This window comes from Globicephala melas, chromosome 11 (genome assembly GCF_963455315.2).
Source record: "Globicephala melas chromosome 11, mGloMel1.2, whole genome shotgun sequence".
Taxonomy (NCBI): Eukaryota; Metazoa; Chordata; class Mammalia; order Artiodactyla; family Delphinidae; genus Globicephala; species Globicephala melas.
The window spans coordinates 53,608,761-53,629,791 of record NC_083324.2 but is presented as its reverse complement, the minus strand read 5'-3'; the positions used below and the strand labels follow the sequence as shown (position 1 = coordinate 53,629,791).

Below are 21,031 nucleotides of genomic sequence, written 5' to 3'. Positions count from 1 at the left end.
ATGAAGAAGAAAAACATCACAGACCAGGAAGAGAAATTACATTGCAGGAACATATTGACTTAAAACTTATCTTTTTTGTGTGTTTTATCTACTTAGCTTTGTGATTTTCTGAAGGAAAAGCTTATCTACAACTGTTAACTCTGATCTAAGGAACTGTGTATCTTATTAACTTCTTTGCTAGTTTCTCTAAAGGGAGATAAACTTTCTCACGTTTGTCTCCTTGAACTCGCTATTCATTTTGCCTCCTGGGGTCAGAACACTTGAGAAATTCAGCTTTCTCAGGAAGCCTGCTCCTCAGATCTTTCAAACAGACCTTCCTTTAAGCTTATTGTCCCCTTGGTGATTGGCAGAGGATTTCCACCCTTTAAATGATAGTAAATTGTAAAATCTGTGCTTAAAAATTAATCTAAAAATGATCTTCCTGGAAGGAATTTGTACAATAGCAAACGAATGCCTTGGGGCCATTGTGTTTATGATTCGTGCCTCATCCCAAAAAGATTTTTTATGAGTCACTAAGATTGCTTGGGTTGGACTTGACCCTACCTGTATACATTTATAATAAGGTACAGTATTAATGCAGTCTGTGATTTTCCTAACAGCAGGCCAAGTGGGGAAACATGGCTGGTAGGCCTGGCACCTCTATCCGGTACTGCCATGCCTCCGTCTCTACGCCCTAAGTTTGTCCCCAGTGAGTTCTTCACTCCATATAGAATAAATCCTCCCTGAACGGTATTTATTTTTTTAATTCTGGCTGCACATTAGAGTCATCTAAGGAGCTTTTAGATGCCTGAGCCAAACCCCTAAAAGTTCCAATTCATTTGCCCTGGGGTCAGGCCCTGGCATCAGTATTGTTTCAAACGATCCCCAGATGATTCTCATGTGGAACCCACTCAGCTAGGCTACAAATGGAGAATTTGATCAAGAGACTTACTTGATGTCTCCTAGCAAAGAAGTACCATTTTTTAGGTTCAAAAGCTCACGTCTTCTGCCTTTAAATCCTGTATAACAAGAGCAAGGTTTTGTTACAAAGCTGTAGGAGAATCAAAATCCCTTTACTTCTGGAAACTCACCTGCAGAGTGTGGTAAATACAGGCCTACCTCACCATAAAGGTGGTTAAAAGTCAAGGCCAAAGGAGGCAGAACTCTCTGGGTTGGGTTGGAGATTGATGACCTTCCAAAGGGGGAAATGGTTGAGCTGCATCTGAAGGGCTGAGTACCACTCAGTGGCACCACTGTCCATTTGTTAGCCAGGGTCACGCTTCTGCGTATGCTGCAAGGAAACAGGGGAAGCTGGGAAGACGCCTGCCTGTGATGTGTGCCCACCGAACACACAGAGGCCGTCCTCCAGCTCCCCGACGGCAGCCAAAGTGGGCATCAGCCTGTTGTGGACACCAGGCCTCCTTGGAGAAGCCATTCTCCTGGTCACAGTCAAGCTCACAGCTGCTGGCAGAGGCACTGAACTCTTTCCAGGGCCTGGGCAGGCACCTTGGGGGTGATCCCTTGGCCTTGCACAAGTAGATCTTGGGAGAAGGTAGAAATGCCAGGGGTGAGGAAGGCAGAAGGCGTTAACATATCAAAGGGTTTCTGATAATGGGTTTTTTAGCAGAAAGATAATCAGATTATGGGGGCCTTCAATGCCAGGCCATGTTGTTTAGGCTTAATTCTCCAGTCACTAGCAAATCGTAAGTAGGGGCATGTCATCCTAAAACCATTGCAAGGCCAGGAGTGTGTGATGTTCAGGCAGTGGACCCCTTTCTTCTTTTCCCATCAGGCTTCTGCAATAAGCAAAAGGCAGGGGAGCCCGTCACAACCTCCCTACGCATCAAGTCAGCTCCTGGACCCTTATTTCTGACCCCATGGTGGGGATAGGGTTCCACCAGCAGTAGCATTTCATGATTTTTAAAAAATATATATTTTAAAAAATTTTATTGAAGTATAGTTGATATACAGTGTTGTGTAATTTCTGCTACACAGCAGAGCGATTCAGTTATCATGTACATATTATTTTTTATATTCTTTTTCATTATGGTTTATCACAGGGTATTGAATATAGTTCCCTGTGCTATACAGTAGGACGTTGTTGTCTATCCATTCTATATGTAATTGTTTGCCTCTACTAACTCCAAACTCCCAATCCTTCCCTTCCCCAAACACTTCATGATTTTTTAAAACAATAGTTCCTTCATTGCACCTCAAAAGATATATAGGGAAGCTCTTAAAAGTCCCAGAACCTTTGGTATGCCCACATATCCTTAGGTTCCATCTAGACCTTACTCCACGCACAGCCTGCTGACTCCTCTGAAATATGGTGTGAAAAAACAAACAAGGGCACAGATTCATTAATTCCAAGGGAGCACTTTCTTTTACCAAGTCTCACTCATAGATATTTTCCTGGCATGTCCGCACCACGGGTAACTCAAACATACACTTCATACTTTTAGAAATCTAAAGAATTTAGAGTTTCAATTGAGGAGAGCCTCAACAGAATCCTTTTATCATATCTGATGCCATTTGAATGGGCCTGAGCCCGGGGAGGTTGGTTTGTTTGATTGTACAATATACATAAACCTCTGCAAGGAATTCACTAGAGAAGGATGCCAATAGCCCAGAAACGTATTCGGGGAGCTTTTTACTTCATAATCTCCATGATGTTACTGGGACGAATTATTTAGCTGTCTTGGTGAGCAGCACTGTTTGGTAGAACCTTCTGCAGTGGTGACCGTATCTTATATCTGCACTGCCCACCGTGGGTACCATTAGCCACATATGGCTTGAAATGTGGTAGGTGCAACTAAGGAACTGAATTATGTTATTTTATTTCAATTAACTTAAATGTAAATAGCCACATGGGGCTGTTGGCTACCATAATGGACAGGACAGTCATATCCTTGAAATTCCCATTCTCCTCAAGTCTTCCAGTGAGGATAATCAGGTCATTTCTTAGGGGAACAGATTGAATTATTTGTACCTTTCCATTCCTGTCCTTTGGAATTAGAGACTGTCTCTGTCCTGGATCCATGATATCCTAATGTTTATGGAAATACTCAATAGCGATACACTCTAATTATAATACCCTCTTTTCAATACACTCTAATTATAATACCCTCTTTTATTATCTGTGTTTTTAGTTTTAATCTTTAAAGGGCTGGACAAATAGTGTCGTCTTGCAGGAGGAAAATACGCTTAAGGTCTCTGCCCCTGGAGAGGTAGGGATTATAAACCATTCCTGCTGGAAAACGAGGTAGAGAAGTTAAAGAGGCAGGTAGAAATCTCAGGGAGAAAACTTGCTCTGAAGGAATGCTTTTCATTGGGTTCAGCTTCCTTCAAAAGCGTCCAGTGGAAGTGGCTTCCCAGAGGGCACTGGGATTTTTCCCCTGTGAATAAATTCTCCCCGCTTGGTCACCTCTCTGCTGTGTTCTTCTGGGAACTCACCCTTATTTGGCGTGCTGTGACTTACACCCTCCCAAAAACCTTGAAAAAAAAAAGGCCAGTATTTTTCCTGAAATGTTCATTTCCTTGCTGTAGGCTTATGTGGGCTTTGAATGGAAACATGATCTGTGTGCCTCGCTCTGCATTTGGTTCCAGCCATTGAAATGGGGTTTAATAAGAACTTAGGAGTCAGATGGGCCTTATTTTGTGAGCAGTGTATTGTCTTGGGTAGAGGGATTTGCATCTTGAGAGGTGGCGCCAGCTGACTTGAGCCCTCCCAGGTGCCAGCTTGTTGCAAACCTAGTTTGGTCCATTTTTTTCTCACTTCTGGAACCTTCTCCACTGCCACTCACAGCTTATGGGTTTACTCTGGAACTCTAGTCCCTATCCCTGACTGTCTTCTGTCCCTTCCTCAGCTGTAATACTGCAGATGGCCAATCATTTAATATAAAACACATTCCTTATGAAATCAGGATAGTCAGGATCGAGCTTTAATTTCCAAGGACATCTTAGCCAGTATGCACATCTCTCCTGGGGGGCTTCTTTTCTGGTTCTGCCCTGCTTCTCCTTCCATATCCCTTGGAGCCTTTGATTTCAGAGCTCCTTTTCCAAGGAACCCAGGTCTTTTTGGATTTCTTTAGATCAGTGTTGTCCAGTTGACCTTGCTGCTGTGATGAAAAATGTTCTAAATCTAGTCTGGCCACATGCAACTACTAAGCCTTTGAAAATGGCTAGTGCTGCTTGAAACTGGAGGTGTGATTTTATTTAACTTTAGTTAATTTAAATCAAAATGTCAGCAGCCGTGTGTGCTCCTGGCACCAGGTTACACAGTACAGCCCCGTATAATGTCCTTGAACTTCAGAACAGTGCGTCGGAAAGAAGCACCTTCTCATAGCTGCCCCTGGTCCTCCACCTTTGTGAGCCAGCTCTTCCTGGGAAAGAAACTCTCTTTGACTTCTTTTTCAAAAATGTTATTGAAGGGACTTCCCTGTGGCACAATGGTCAAGAATCTGCCTGCCAATGTAGGGAACACAGGTTCGAGCCCTGGTCTGGGAAGATCCCACGAGCTGCAGAGCAACTAAACCCACGTGCCACAACTACTGAGCCTGTGCTCTAGAGCCCGTGCGCCACAACTACTGAGCCCGCGTGGCACAGCTACTGAAGCCCGCGTACCTAGAACCCGTGCTCTGCAACAAGAGAAGCCACCGCAATGAGAAGCCCACGTATTGCAACAAAGAGTAGCCCCTGCTCGCCGCAACTAGAGAAAGCCCACGCACAGCAACGGAGACCCAATGCAGCCAAAAATAATTAAAAAAAAAATTTATTCAAGTATAGTTGATTTACAATGTTGTGTTATTTCTGTACAGCAAAGTGATTCAGTTATACATATACATTTTTTCATATTCTTTTCCATTATGGTTTATCACAGGATGTTGAATGTAGTTCCCCATTCTGTACAGTAGGACCTTGTTGTTTATCACTCTTTGACTTCTGAACTGACTTCTTTATACAGCTAATGTTGACTAACCAATCCTCGTGGTTTTCATTTTCTTTAAACTCTGCCATGACTATTTATACCCTCCATGCCTGGGTCCAATACATCTTTTTCCCCTGTTTCCTCTGTGAGCATATTTTTATTCCTATTCCAGCAAATATGTATTAATTTTTTACAAATGAGAGGAATTTATCAGGAGGGTAGAAGGTTTCTCTTGGAACCTAAGGAAGGGATATGAAACTTGACTTTAGAAGGCTAAGGGAAACAGAAAACTGGAAACAGTAAGTGTTTATGGAGGACCAACTACCACGTGCCAGGCAGTGTTCACGATTCTGGAGCATGAAGTCTGTGTGTACAAGTGAGTAGAGAGTGATGGTTGTCACACCCCTGTCGGAAAAAGGCAGATGTCTGGGGCAAGAACGTTCTGGTTGGAGGGAACAGCAAGTTCAAATGCCCTAAAACTAGAGGCCGCTTGTCACCTCCCCACGCCCACCATCTCTCATCTTTACTTCTCTCTTTTTACATTTATAGACACACGTTTTTATATTGGACTCCACAAGAAATGGAGCCAGACTGCAGCTCCATTGGTGTTGGTAAAAAGATAGGACTAAGATGGGTAAGAGACTGTGAAGTGGAGTCAGAAGGTACTTTCTTGGTTACCTCTGGGGCTATGTAGCTCTTTACACATCTTGGCCTTCACTCCAGCACTGGGTAGGTTTAATGAATGAGATTATTTGACTGCAAATCAAAGATGCCAAAGTTAGCTGCACACAAGAGCTTGCTTAAAAAGTCTTCTGAAGAATGAGAAAGTATTAGTTTGACTTCCTAATCAAAGGTGATTCACAACATGTCATAGTTGAAGTTGTGTACTCCACCCTTAGCCCTCGTACTGAATGGTATTTCGGTATGTAAAGGTGGCCATCGCCCATAGCTGGGAGCAGCCCATTGGATTCCAGTACCAAGTGAGAAGACGCACTTCCAGGGCTTTGTGGTTCTCATTTTTCCATATTAAAATGACTGCTGGATGAATAAAGAAGATGTGGTACATATATACAGTGGAATACTACTCAGCCATAAACAGAATGAAATAATGCCATTTGCAGCAACAAGGATGCAACTAGAGATTATTATACTAAGTGAAGTAAGTCAGAAAGAGAAAGACAAATACCATATGATATCATTTATATGTAGAATCTAAAATACGGCACAGATGAACTTATGTACAAAACAGAAACAGACTCATAGACGTAGAGAACAGACTTTGGTTGCCAAGGTGGGGGGGGGGAGTTGAGGATGAGCAGATGCAAACTATTATATATAATATGGATAAACAACAAGGTCCCACTGTATAGCACAGGGAACTATATTCAGTGTCCTGTGGTAAACCATCATGGAAAACAATATTTAAAAAAATTTATATATATATAACTGAATCACTTTGCCGTACAGCAGAAATGAATGCAACATTGTAAATCAAATAGACTTGGTTAAAATAAATTTAAAAAGTGAAATAAAATAAAATGAGTGCTGGGATCTATCTTGGCCCTCCTGCAGCCTATTGACAATCAAACATCATCATGTAAATGCTGCTTTCTCTTCTCAACAGCCTGAGTGGGACTGTCAGGGCTGGGAGGGCTATTGACTTCTCACTCATTGGAAGATAGCATCGTACAGATCGCAGCTACTTACCTCCCCAGAGCCCTTCACACTGTTTACTGCAAATAACAGGCAGGTCATGACAGCCACACGTGATGCCCAGGAAGGGCAGAGACCACCTCACTTTTCTCATCCAGCTGCACTGTGAGAAAACAAGCCAAGTTGCCCAGTTTAAGGGCAGATTCTCAGATTTTGTTTCAGATTTCCTACACTTTGTTGTCCTTTCTTGAAGGCTTAACAATGCTTGAAACTTATTTCTTTTTCGTTTCACTTCCTCTGCTTGAACAACATGTAGGGGGAGGTTTAAAAGTGGGCCGTGTTATCTTAGAAACCAAACCGAATCTCCGCGTGCTTTTTGCTCTTCTTATGCCAGCGAGTCAAGGGTCGTTCGGCTGCGCTAATCCATTCAGAGTACCCCCTACACACAAGTTCTAGAATTGGGTCCCTGTTAACATAATGCTGAGACTAGGAGTGCTTTTTACTTTCATTTCCTTAAAATTGACTGTATTTCTTTTCCTTCATTTGCATTTTGGGGAGAATCAGCCTTAAATAGATGGCATCGTGGCAGGAGCTTGATTTTGAATTTTGGCCTTTTAACTCAGCCAACATTTATGGACCCCCCAGTATGTGGCCCACCTGGGCTGAGGCTGTCTGTCCCGGAACAAGAGAGGTGACAGTCCTGCCCTCATGAAGCTGCCAGCCTCAGCTAGTTATTTAAACACTTCCCTGTTCTGTAAATGGGAACAGTCATACCAATCTTTCATTAACTGTCACACGTAATCAAGGCATTGAGCAAGCAAAAGGCTGTTTTTGTATAACCATACCTGTTATTAATGGTTATCATTCAAGCTGATCCCAGAGAATGGATCCAGGGTAACCATAGATGTTTCTAATGCTGAAGGTTGTTGTTTGAAACTTTACAGTTAAAGTGTCTGTTCTAAATCAGAATTTCCTCCACATCCCCTGTAAAGGTAGAGGAGATGCCTATAGGGGCTGAATGGAAAGTGATCGTCTGTCACCTGACAGCATTTTCCTTCCCTCCAACCTTATGATGCACGAATGACACTGTAGTTTTGTTCTTGGAAGACGGGTCAGCTGCCCTGATCAGGTTTAAGTCTGTGCACATGAAGCGGGGATGTGGTCCTTCATCAGCGTGCTGAGAAGTGGCACAGTTGATTTCTTCATTAGCAGAGAAAACAAAACAACGATAGTCTTGAAGCCATTTTTCTTATATAAACGGAATCATGGCATCTCATGCTATTTAAGTAGGGGTGCCAGGTCAGTGCTGGGACATGTTTGAATTACTCAGCTTTCATGACTTTGGGGGTGGAATTGTGAATACTTTCCAAAATGAAAAGGACCTTAAAAATCATCGTGTTCGACCCAGTATTTGACTGGCAGAGGAGGGGCTGAATGCCCTGGAGCCTGGAGCCAGCTGACTGTCATCTGGAGCTTTCTCCACTCCCAGCCTGGACAGTTCTCCAGTATGACTCGGAGAGCAGTAGCCCCTCATTAATTTTTAGGAGACTAAATGGCCTCAAGGAGAAGAGATTAAGGACTGTTGCTTTCCATACATCTGAATGGCATTCCTTCTTAACTAGACACTTAAAAATCTAGTAAAGTTGCTGCCAGTGTCCTCCAGTTTTCTGGTCAGCTGTGAATCTAAGTGGCTGGGTTTTGTTTCCTTTCTTTCTCAAAGAAAGCCAATCATAAGCTTATTTCAACATGTTAGAATTCCAGAGTCTTAAGGCGCCTCCTTGCCTCCCCGTCTCTGAGTGTCAAAACTCACTAATTTTATCAGCACGTTGTCAGGTAACACACTAGGTGTCGCAAAGCCAAAGCAGATCAGCTCTGGCCTGTTGCATGTTGTGCAAGGGTCAGCAGAGGATTGGAGAACTGAACTTGATCTTCAACTTACTGCCTATTTGTGAGACCTAAGCTGGTTATGAACAATATTGTAAAACCAGGTTATTTGGTTCTATAAGGGTTGTTTTAAAGACCCTAAGCACTCCTGGGAACTTTACAGTAACAATGACTGACTTCATTCTATCTCTTTGAAAGCTCTGGATCATCGCAGTAACAAAAGTTATTATATTTCAGTTTGTCTGTTTACTCAAATGTCCTGAAAGATTTCTTAGAAGTCATCAAACTGCTGCATTCTATTGATAAGTGGGAATAGATTTACCAGACTCTTAATTGTCTTGTCATTGTCATGCCTTCCCTGTAATTTTCTTTTGGGAGAGAGAGCATTGCCTGCCCTGTTCCTTTTCTCTCCAGGGAGTGCTTGTGTGGCACTTTTTACCGTCTAGACAGTTTTCACATGTACGTCAAGCATGTTTTCTCTTTGTCTTGACCCTAAAAAGTACCATTTCATAGATGGAGAAACGGAGGTTCCAAGAAGTTAAGTGGCTGGTCCCCAAACCTGAACTCACACTCAAGTCTTTGACTTGAGAACTCTTGGACTTTACTAACCTGCCCTTATTATAGACGTATCCTAAAATAAAATAAGTGAAGTAATTGCAGAGAACCAAAGCTGTCTTCTAAGAAACATACTGCTCCCCCACCCTTACCTGCTCCCCTCAGCTCCAGCTGGCCACACTCAGTCTTTGCCTTCAGCTGGAATGAGTGTACAGCTCTGCTCTTAAACCTCTAGGGGAATCTCTATTTTCTTGTTCATATCAGGAGGGATGAGGGCTTACATATGACCTGTGGCTTTGTCTCTCCTTGGCTGTCTCTCATTGACGTTCCATAAGTTATTTCACCTCTTTGACCCTTAATCATCTATAAAATGATGATGACAAAATTACATGGCCTTTGTGATGAGTAAATGAACTAATCATTACAGCACTTAGCACTGGACTAAGCATTTGGTTTGCATCCAATAAATGGTGATAATAGAAATTATCATGTTGTTGTTATTATCATTTATCCCACACAGATCTGATTTCTAAAGGAGAAAATTTTCCTTTTCCTTGAACTGAAATGTGAGTATCCACATTAGAGAATAAAATGCATATTGGAAAATATCCATATTAGAGAGTTAATCATGAATTTTTACATTCCTGTGAAACCTCTAATATGGGAAGAGAGAATTGAATGGACATGTTAAATACTCATTAATGGTACGCTCAGGTGGCCAAAGGGGCAGGGGGTAGGAGACACAGGAGCGGCGGGGATGAGGCCGACTTAAGGAGGGGGCACCACCCCTCCCCGCCAGATATGGTTGTCATGGGATGATGTTGCCTACTGTTGCCCAGTCTTTTTATTTTCTTAAGTGGAGTTGGAAATCCAGCTTTTCATGTGACATCGCCTCATTTTCAAACTTGGTTCACATTTGAAAAAGAAGAGAAGTTAAGCCAAACAATACATCTGGGGGCTGTCCGCGCCCACAACCCCCGCATAGCGATCCTGGCTGGGCTGCAGCATCTCCCAGCCTGGTCCAGCCCCAGGCTGCTTCGTTGCCAGAAACCAAGCCTCTGAGACTCACCATCTGAAGGAGTATCTCTCCCAAGTGCAGTAGTGTTTCAGCCCTTTTCCAGATCACAAATATGGGAATCATCTGCTTTGACTGATATTTTCACATACTTCATAAAACTGTAATTGAAAAACCTTTCCGGCACCGGGCCTGCATCAGGACACTGCAGCCCATTTTGGAAGAGAGGTAGGGAAAAACCACCACAGAAATTTAGAAATGTAAAAGCTGGATCTCACAGGAGATTGATATTCCGACCAAATTCCTTGCTCGGTTGAAGCAAACGGCTCAACCCAGATGCCTATTTTTCTGATTCTCAAACAGTTGCTACCTTTTAAAAAATCCCTTCTTATCGGATTTTGTATTAGTTCTGGCATTTTGCATTCAGCTGCCTCAGCATTTTGAGTTAAAGTACTGTTTAATTCCTAAATAAATAACTTAATGGAAAAGCATATCTTTGGGTAAACCGTTTCCAAAGTTCTTTTGCTAAAAATCATTTTTGTGCAAGTTTTTTTATTTCCTGTAGGATCATAAACATCTTGAAAAAAGAACCATGCCCTATTCTGTCCAACCTTTCCATAAAGGGTTAATTTGAAGGCTCTTCCAGAGCAGATAAATGATGCATGTTTGTGTATGTTGGCTAATATCTTTGGTAAGTAACAAATGATTTTAGCTGGATTGGAATGCGATAGTGCTCCATAAATCTTGTGCTCATTACCTTGCCTCTATCGGACTATTTACCAATGTTGTTTTGACTGTCACTAAGAGAGTTAGTTAATCATCTTTTATTTTCAATCATCTCTGGGTTATTTTCCTTGTTGCTACCGTCCACCATCCAAGTCATATCAACTGAGGGAGAATTGTTTTCTCAGTTACTATTACTAAATGTAAAGGGCCAATTTGAAAGCCCTTCCCAGCAGGAAAGTTATGGTTTTGACAGACTATGAATTAGCACCACAGTCTAATCTTCACTTGCTAAACTATCCTATGTGCAATGATACGGCTTCATTTTTCCAACTTGTTTCCTCTTTTCCTCAGCCCCAGCCCTGCATGCTCTTGGGTTTTGGCTCATTTCAGAAACTCTACAATTAGGATTTGCCAGGTAAATGCACTGTTAAAATCAGTGATAAACTAAAATTGGCAAGTATGGGTGGTGGTATTTGTTGCGGACTGCTCACCTCTGTCCAGCTCTCAGAAGGGTGTTTTATCCATGAGATCCCTGTTAAAGATGAAGGATCTCTATTAAAGCTGAGAGTGCTAAAAGTGTTTCAACTCTTTGAACAGGGCAGAAGTGCCTGTATTCTGAAATACTGCCTCTGGCAACAATGTAGATATTTCCATCTGCAAGAATCATTTTAAATGTTTGGGTTTTGTTACCTGATATATGACCTGATTCTGGGACATATATCAAAAAAAAAAAAAAAAGCAAATTCAACAACTTGTTTGAGAACTCAAACTGCATTTCATTCCTTAGTGATCCAAGGAATTCAGGGATAAGTAAGAAAACAGAGCATGCCTATTTGGGAGCTATTTGGAATTAGAGGGGCCGGGGAGTGTTAAATAGGGAAGGTGCAGGTGAAACTCCTGCTCAGTTATTTTATGTTTGTCACTGGAAAAAGCAATTATTTTTCCATTCAGTTACAGCTTGTTTTATACTATATATAACTCCTTTAACATTTCCTTGTAAATCAAAATTTAAAAATCCTAGTTCAAAGGCACAATCAAGGGACTTCCCTGGTGGCGCAGTGCTTAAGAATCTGCCTGCCAATGCAGGGAACATGGGTTCGAGCCCTGGTCTGGGAAGATCCCACATGCCGCAGAGCAACTAAGCCCGTGTGCCACAACTACTGAGCCTGTACTCAAGAGCCCGCAAGCCACAACTACTGAGCCCACACGCCACAACTGCTGAAGCCCGCGTGCCTAGAGCCCGTGCTCTGCAACAAGAGAAGCCGCTGCAATGAGAAGCCCGCACACTGCAACGAAGAGTAGCCCCCGCTCGCCGCAACTAGAGAAAGCCCGTGTGCAGCAATGAAGACCCAATACGGTCAAAAATAAAAATAAATAAATAAAATTTAAAAAAAGGAACAATCAAGTTTTCCATTTAAAGTACTGTATTGAATTAATCCCTTTGAAACATCCCTTAATTCCTTAATTTGCTACAAATTTATGTTTATACAGTTCTTCTTAAAACCATCCATAGTGAACTGTTAAACTTATGAGCCAAAAAGGCTAAAAAAAAGAAACCCTCAAAGCTAAGTTCCCTCAGTTGAACAAGTCACAGAGGGTGGGGAATTATACGCATAAATGCACACACACACTCTCACACTCACACACACACCTCTGCCTCCTTTCCAGGTCATTCACAGTTATCTACATAACAGTGAATTTAGGCTGGAGTTTTATTAAGAGGGTCTACAACTGTCCAGATTCAGTGGTTTATTCACCAGCCCTTGACTTTTAAGTTTTTAAACCAGACATTGAGTTTCTTCAGTTCATTTTTAGAAGGGAATAGTCCTATTATGAGATTAGATAGACAAAATTGGACTCTGTTCTTGCCTGTTGTGCTCCTGCTGGGACATTTTTTATGCCTCATCTATCTTCTTGCCTGTTCTAAATCCAGCTTTGGCCAAGCCATGCTATGACCTGCGTACACACCTCAGACATCGTGTACCTCACCTTCTGTCCATCTGTAAAACAGAGGATGCATGTTTGTTGAATAATTCGCTGTCTTCAGAGATCCTGCCCCTAGATTGTTTAGATCCCCCATTCTGCTCAACCTTTCCTGGTCTGTGCTCTGTTCCCAATCAAATGCCTTTCTGTCCTCTTGTGCCTCTCAAAACCAGACCCTGGCCTCCCAGTTACCTTAGTGGTGGTTTCTCCAGTACTGATCCTGGTTCCCAGAGACTTTGGGGGACTGTCATTGGAGAAAAGCCCCTCCTTTCCTGCTTTCAATATACTTATAATTAAGGGATGAGGGTTAAAATACAATTTAAAAACTAATAAGGTATCGCCTTGTATTAGAAGTTCCAAGTATGCAATAGAAGTTCAGAGAAGGGAAATCTTCCTAAACTATCTTTGACTTAATTACGAGGGTTTTTTTTTTTTATTTGTTTGTATTTAGCAGTTGGCCAATTTATTTGACTCGCTGGGGAATGGCTGGCTTTCATGACGAGTCATGAAGGGTCCTGTGAGTTGTTTGACTGGATGCTTTGTTCTGGGTGGGATGGCATGTGTGACAGGCCAGTAGACTGGTCCCACCGGGTCTCGGGGGCCATGGGTGTCTGTTGCCAGCATCGCAGACCATGGCGGCTGGCTGCCAGATGGTTGCCTCTGTGTCTGACTCTGAAATGCCAACTGCACTTAAAAACCTTCTTGCCGAGAACAAGTCTTTCCATTGTGGCCCCTATGGTGATCAGAGCCTCTGGGTCCACGATCGTTTACAAGGCCAGGAGCAAGAGAAGAGCAGATGGAAAGAACTGTAAGAGGAGACCATGCCTGGAAAAATGGTGAGGAGGAATCGGTATTCGATTTTGCTAGATCCAGAATGAGTGGAGAAAGGGAAATCATGGGCAGCCACAAACTGGGTTCTCCGCAAACTTCCTGCCCAAACTGTGGACAGGCAACATCGGCATCAGCTGAGGACAGAGTCGCTGTCCTACCCTGGATGGTACCTGCGAGTGCCTGGAGAGGCTCTAGTGCCCTGTTCTTTCATCAAACACGAATCTGGGGGTTGCTGTGAAGGTAGATGATTGACAGCTACAATCCATTGGCTTTCTAGAAAGTAGATTATCCTCAGTAATGTGAATGGGCCTCCTCCAGTCAGTTGGAAGGTCTTACAGGCAAGAACTGAGGTTTCCTGGAGAAGGAATTCTGCCTTGAAACTGCAGCACTGATTCCTGCCTGAGTTTCCAGCTTGCCGGCCTGCACTAGAAATTCCAGACTTGCCAGCCCCACCATTGCATGAGCCAGTACACTCCATACACATACCCCGGTGGGTTTAACATATTCCCAAGGGATCTCTGTGTTTGTTAATATCTGAGGAGCACTGCTCTGAGTCATAGTGAGTTTTGTTTGCCAGTTGCCGTGGATTATTCTTTGAGATGCTGCACTTGGTTATATCAATTTTAATGATCCTGCTGTGAAATTTATAGCACAAAGCAAGACATCCACAGGTGTTTGTGGAATAAATGAATTCCTAAACGCCCCCAAAACATGCCATAAAACAACAGTAGAAATTCAAATGCAGGAATTCAAAGATATGTGAATGCATTTCTGCCAAAGTATTTGGGATTATGTGTGGAATTTTGAGACTTTACCTAATAGCTCAGCTAATGGTAGACACCATTCCAAAGTTACGGAGTAACAATTTGTATGCAAAATTCCTAATATTTATCTGGGATAATCTAACCTTTATTAGGCTGCCCATCTATGACCTTCAAAGACAGTAGTACTATTCCAGAAATAGACGTAGCTAAGCATTTACTTCGTTCTTATTCTCAAGACTCGGAACCTCTGTCTCTAGGTAGTGAGTTTGGGGAAAATGTGCTCTAAAATGAGGAAGGCAGTGTGATCTAGACTGAAGGTCTTGCTGTTACTCATGGGTCTGTTTGAAGAGAAGTGACATGTGATGGGCCATGTGATACTGTCATATGCTGGAGGAGGCCGTCCTCATTCACTTCCTTTACTGGCTGGCTTTCCAGGTAAGAGATCTTCTCGTTCTGGAGAACGTTACGAAGAGCTCATTTGCCTGTTACAGGTAGAAAATTCACTGAGGATGGTCAGTTGCTCACAGAGCGTCCCTAGGCAGGAAAATACACCTTAATATGAGATCATCTTAACTGAAGACTCTTAAGAGAGTAATTTTCCAACCTGTGTTGGAAGGAATTTTGAAGTTGTTTGGGGTTGGCTATAGGGTTCATTAGGTGGTATTTGCTATGCTGTTGTTTACAGAAATATCTTTGTCCCTGGCTACTTAGGTGCATGCATTAACTCTTCATTCTTTGGCTTCACAAAAATTATATATTAAGCATACGATGTTGTTTGCTAGGACAGTAGCTTTTTCTGTGGACTGGAATGCACAAGAGGCAGTTGTAAGTGGAGTGAATCACCATCCCTCCCACGTTCTGCCCCACTGGCTCTGCCCCCCACTCTGACTAGCCTTGAACTATCCAGCATGTTCTCAGTGACCTGCGAGGACTCCAGGGTGGGCCTCAGATTCTTCACCTGGGGCTATGGGCTTTCAAGGAATCTGTGGACCAGCCTCTGAAACCATGAGCAAAAGCTTGTATGCATTTCTCGCTGTCCCCTCGCCCCAAAGTGAGCACTTAAAGCCTTTATCAAGATTAGCTGACCCCCAGTAAAGGTGAAGGGAGCCATGCTCTCTATCCCACCACTGCACCTGTTCACAAAGGACAACACTGGCCTTAAGTGGAGCCTGGACTCTATTTGCTGGTGGAATCATCCGGATCAGGAGCCTCCTGGGTCCGCTAGTATGGAGTGCCTGGTGGGGGTGGGGGCATGGCAGTGACTGCCCTGTGTCAAGGCTTTCGAACTTTTCCAATTAAAAAAAAAAAGCTGGTCAAGCTAAAAAGTCTGCTCACCTTAGCAGTGGTAGCTTTTACCGTAACAAAGGGAAAAATGGGGCCCCCTCTTTGGTACTCAGGAGGCTCTATGTGATAACTTAGCACCTTGACTAGCACGTAGTAGGTGCTTAATATGGACACGTTCTGTTGCATACCTCCCCCTCCCTCCACATGCCTGTGCCTCCAAGTGTGCGTCAAGTTGTCCTTTTGCCTTTTCCCCAGAATTCAGCCGTGAGATTTCTCTTTTTTGGCCTCTCCATCTGGCAGCAGGGCTGTGCATCTGCTTGTCTCCCAGCCCCCTGAGCCCTGCAGCCTACTGGCCCCTCTTTCTTCTTTCTTTTTTTTGATGACCCTTTTTTTGTCTCTTCCCTGTGGATTTGTGTTTTGCAGGCATCAGATCTAAAGCACTTATACTTGTCCACACATCTGTGGTTGCCACTGCAGCTTCCAGTCACATCTGGCTTTTTTCTCTCCCATCACTCCTGACTCTGCCACTTTTGTCACACTTCTTAGCTTCTGTTAGAAAAGGATCTGCCAGCCCAGGGAAGGACTCCTTTCCATCAGCAGTGTGTCAAAGTGCTAATCACGTGGCTTTAGGTGTGTGTTTTCCACAAGGAAACATCTTCCAGCTTTATTGAGGGGCTACCCCACCACTGTCACATACATTATATATGTGTTTGTGTGTTGGGGGCAGGGAGGGTATTTTTGTGCTGATTTGTTTTGTGCCAGTTATGTCATTTCCAACTAATTCCAGGTCAGGGTCTCAGCCTCGGTTGCACGCGAGAATCGAGAATTGTCTGAGCAGCTTCTAAAAGACCTGGTGCCCAGGCCACTCTCCAGAATAAGTAAATCAGCATGTCCGGGGGGGTGGGGCTGCTTCATGAGTTTTTTAAGCGCTCTAAGCGATGGATTCCAACATGGCCCCAAAGTTGATAACCACTAATAGAGGCTAAAATCCTAAAATGCTGGAAGGCTGAATTCCAAGTCTTGGAGGCTTGATTTTATATTTAAAAACAGCAACTTTCTAACCAGCAAAGAGATGCTTGTCTGAAACTATTAAAAAAATCAAATAAACAGAACATGGCCTAGCTTTTTGTTTGTTTGTTTTGCCTTGCCTGTGTCTTGTAGGGAAGCCTGAAGTGTTAAATTAGCTGTTTCACAAATGGATCCAAATCTAACCATTGTAGAAAATATACATATATTCATTGTTGTCTTAGTCCCAAATGGAACACAAGATTCAGAGAGCATCGTGGCCTGTATTTTTAGCTAAGCTTAGTTAGAGCTCTTGGTTTGGGAGACATTGAGAATTTCAAAATAGATTGTCACCTAAAAATACACTTCCTGAAATGAACTTGAGGCCTGAGAGGGATGAATGGGTTTATTTTTTTGCTTCTATATTTAATGTACCACAAGAAAGCAAATCTTAAATTTATATAGGTTTATATTTTTAGAGACCCAGGAAACAGGTGCTGTGCCCAAGCAACAAAGACGTCTGCGTGGCAAAGTGTCGGTGACAGAAACTAGATTTCACGGGCAGGGAGCGGCCATGGGAGGTCTTAGAAGCTGTGCATTGGGACTTAGGCTGGAGTGTCCTTAACACAGGAGAGGACGAGGAGGATTTGCTCAGGCCTTTCCAATGGTGACCCTGGGAGAAGCACCCTCCCGCTTCCTGATGGAGTCTGGTCTAGTGCCCCCTGCTGTCTGAGTGCTTAATCTTTCCTAGTCTAGCAAAGAAGTGTCTTTGAGTTCACGTTTGTTGACAATAGCCTGGTCTCACTCTCCAAAGTCATGCCTTTAGTTACCACCATTCCCAATGGAAAAGGGTCTCATTGAGGGAAAAAAGAGGAAGGGGTGTTATACCTTTTTGGCACCTCTCAGCATGCAGATATGTGTTGCCAAGGACAGTTTGTCTTCAGTGTGTTACTGGTGAATGTGAGTGAATATTGGGGGTATCATCACACTCCCCCAAGGGGAGGGAGGAAGGTCTCTGTCCCTTCCCACCTGGCACCAAGGCCAGATGTGAACTTCTTGTGTTCATTCCTCCGTTTATTAGCTAGTCACCATTGATTCAGTACGCTTGTTCGGATGTCTTCTATGTGACAGCCCCTCTTCTTGGCCCTGGAGAAGCAGTGTGGAAACAAGACAGAGAAGGCCTCATGGAGCTTGCATTTTGGTGGATGGGGCAGAAGCCAGTGAGTGATGGAGACTGTGCAGAAGATCAGACAAAACCCTATGTTGGTTCCTTGTGGGCTGCTTTAGGATGAAGAGGTGACATTTAACCAGAGATCAGGAAGGTGACAAGAAGGCAGGCAAAGGGCACAGCAAGGGAAGGGCCTGAGGAAGGCAGGAGCTTGGCTTCTTCCAGGAAAGGCCCGTGTGTCTTAAAAGGTAGCGAGTGAAGAATAAGAGGGCGGCTGGTGGCGGTGGGAGGGATGAGGTCAGAGAGGTTGCTGGCATTCACCTGTGGGACTCCAGGCCTCACCTGTGTGTGTGTGTCTAGGAGACACACTTTATCAACTGAGTTGGCTCAAGGCAACAGGAAGCAGGCAGAGCCAGGCTCTTGCAAAGAAGGCCCGGATAGCTCTGCCGGGTGTAGGTCAGGAAAGCGATGGCAAAGTCCCACCTCACCCCCAGGGTCTCCTCCGAGCTGGCCGACCCCTTTCCCCACGTCACAGCTCTGCTCCTCGGGACCCCTCTCTGCCCATGAGGTGGGGACTCTCGTCTGGCTCCCACGTCTTCCGTGCCTCTCTTTATTTTGGGTTGCCCTGCCCTGGTCTGTTTTCGTGTCCATCCACCAGCTAAACTATAATTTCCTTAAGGGTACGATCACCAGCACCCAGCACCATGCAGTGGGGCGACGCAAGCTCTGTCTCTGGATTGAATGAGGAGGGTTTTGTAGAAAGAGTGCCTTATGACGCTCACTGACAAAGGCAAGAAGTTACCAAACCTCCTCCATCCCAACCATCTCCACGCTGCCCTGGCTTTCATTACCAAATTCTCATCTGATGTGGAGGCCTTATGTGGCCTTTCTCCGCATTCATTCTTCTGACACCAGGTCCATTTGAGATTGCATCGTATCAGGAATCCACTGGCAGCTGATTACGTTGGTTAATCATGTAATGCATCTCTTTTCCCTCCCAGTTAACAGTGACATGATGGTCACTGACGACAATGGTGCCGTCAAGTTGCCGCAGTTGTGTAAATTCTGTGATGTGAGATTGTCCACCTGTGACAGCCAGAAGTCCTGCTGGAGCAACTGCAGCATCACGGCCATCTGTGAGAAGCCGCAAGAGGTCTGCGTGGCTGTCTGGTAAGGTTGCCCTGTAACACCTTTCTTTCCCCTTTTATAAGCAGTGTGCGTTCGTGGTATGTAGTCATGTGTCTCCATGCCCGAAACTTCGACATCTGTCCCATTCCCTTCCCTTTAGACCATCTCTTTTTCAGTCGTTCAGTGTAATTTCTAGAGACTCTCTATATATTTTCAGATACACACACACACCTTTACTATTTATAAGTCCGGAAACCATTCCTTGTGTCGAGGAGAGGGATTTGCCACTTACTAGTCATTTAATTGAGACCCCTTGGGATCCCCGTAGTGACGCCAGGAGCTTTGTTCTTCTGACACAAACTCAGTCCTGTTTCGTGGAGATGAAAGGTGGGCTGTTGCAAGAGGGACGCACTTGTCAAAAATGGGGGAAGTGACTTGGCATCAGGAGACAACCTATTCCTTAGTCAGAAGCCTTGGCCAGTGCCTCACACCACTGCTGGGCCAAACACTGTGTCTTCCTCTGGGAGCAGGACCACATCTTCCTCTTGGAGCAGATCCCCTTCTCTCCCTCGCTCTGTCCACCCCTCCCTCCCCTCCCCTCCCCCCTCCCTTTTCCCCTCCCTCCCTCATCCTCCTGTCTTGCCAGGCATGCATGCGTGCGCGTGTGTGTGTGCGCACACACACACACACACACGCACACACACACACACAGTGGGTGCTCATGAATCATTTGATTAACTCATAGTTATGAATTGGGAGTATAAGCCAGAGATTAAAGAAAAATAGAGATCATTAAGGGAGTCCTTATTTTATAAAAAACTACACATTCATTAATGAAATATAACATTTTGAAGCCTTATTCTGATGGTTTCAATTTATCAGCTATTTTTTTAAAGTAACCTCTGTGTCTCCTGGCCATTTGCAAATGAGCATGTAAACCCAGATATCTTGCCCGCTCCTTCTGGAAGGAGCCTTTTGAGACTTTCTCTGGACCGTGTATACTCAGCCTTGATGATAAATCTGAAACCCTGGCACATTTCCCTACGTACCAGGACATGAATTAGGTTCTTAAGAACTAAAGGAATGTTAACAGCAAAGATCTGTCACGGCAGCTTGCCATACCTGCCAGCTGCACTTGTGTCCAGCTCTGAGTGGTGGTTTTGAAAAAGGGATTTTGACAGAGATGGTGTTCAGAGCAGAGGCACGAGTGTGATCAGAGGTTCAGAAGCATGCCATCTGAGGGCCGGTGGGGGCAGTTAGCCATGGCTGGTCCAGTAAAGAGGACGGGGCTCTGTTGAGATCTGAAGGGCTCTCAAGTGGAAAATATAGTCAGCTTGTCGTGCAGAACTCTGCAGGACAGGAGACCCACAGCATTTACAAGGGGACAGACAGACTTGTACTCAGGATCAGTTGAAACATTTTCTCAGTCGTGGTTTCCTGCCAGTGGGCCAGGCTTCCTTCTCTGGAAGGGTCAGACCAAGTTCGAGAGGATGGAGGACCACTTGTCAGGTTTGGGGCAGGAAGCCTCAGACCCCAGACCAGCTGACCCCAGGCTCCTCTTCATTCCTGTTTTCTGCTGACTGTCTTTACTTAAATATCCACTGGAGGTGAGAACATACTTCTGCACCCAAACAGGCTCTTTTCATTAAAGGTAGTTTCCCTACCCCAGTACAAGTCCAAGGGGTGGAGTGTGAATCACACATCCCTGGCGTTGAAGCTTTGCTGTCTCAGAAGATGCGGGCCTGTGGGGAAGCTCTCTGTGCCCTCTGTGTCTCAGCCCTAAAGATTAAATACACTGAACGTTATTTTTACCTTTCTGGGCAAAGACACATTTGGATGTGGAGAGAGGGAGGTGCCAGGGATGCTGTCCTGCACCCCCGCCCATGCAGCACTGAGGTGCTCACCCTGGGCTGAGGGATCACCCCAAGCCCTCCAGGGGTGCTCCTCTTGTCTGCTCCCCGAGCTGCTTCATTGGAGTCCGGCAGGTTCAGCCTCTCTGTACCAGCAGCCAGCATCCCAGGACTGGTTGGTGCAGTGGCCGAAACGCCTGACCACTTTGCCTCAGCTTGGGACAGCTCTGATGGGCCATCCCAGCCCCCAGCTGCCCAGAGGTCAGCAGAGGCCTCATC

At 44.4% G+C, this 21,031-nt stretch overlaps 1 protein-coding gene across 1 annotated transcript in view; it reads left to right on the top strand.

Annotated features, from left to right (window-relative positions):
- Positions 1-21,031, top strand: part of TGFBR2 (transforming growth factor beta receptor 2) — a 92,117-nt gene that overhangs the window by 15,243 nt on the left and 55,843 nt on the right. The window contains exon 2 of the mRNA XM_030830033.2: positions 18,776-18,944. Within this exon, the coding sequence (XP_030685893.1) occupies positions 18,776-18,944 (169 nt within the window). The remainder of the gene's footprint in view (positions 1-18,775; positions 18,945-21,031) is intronic.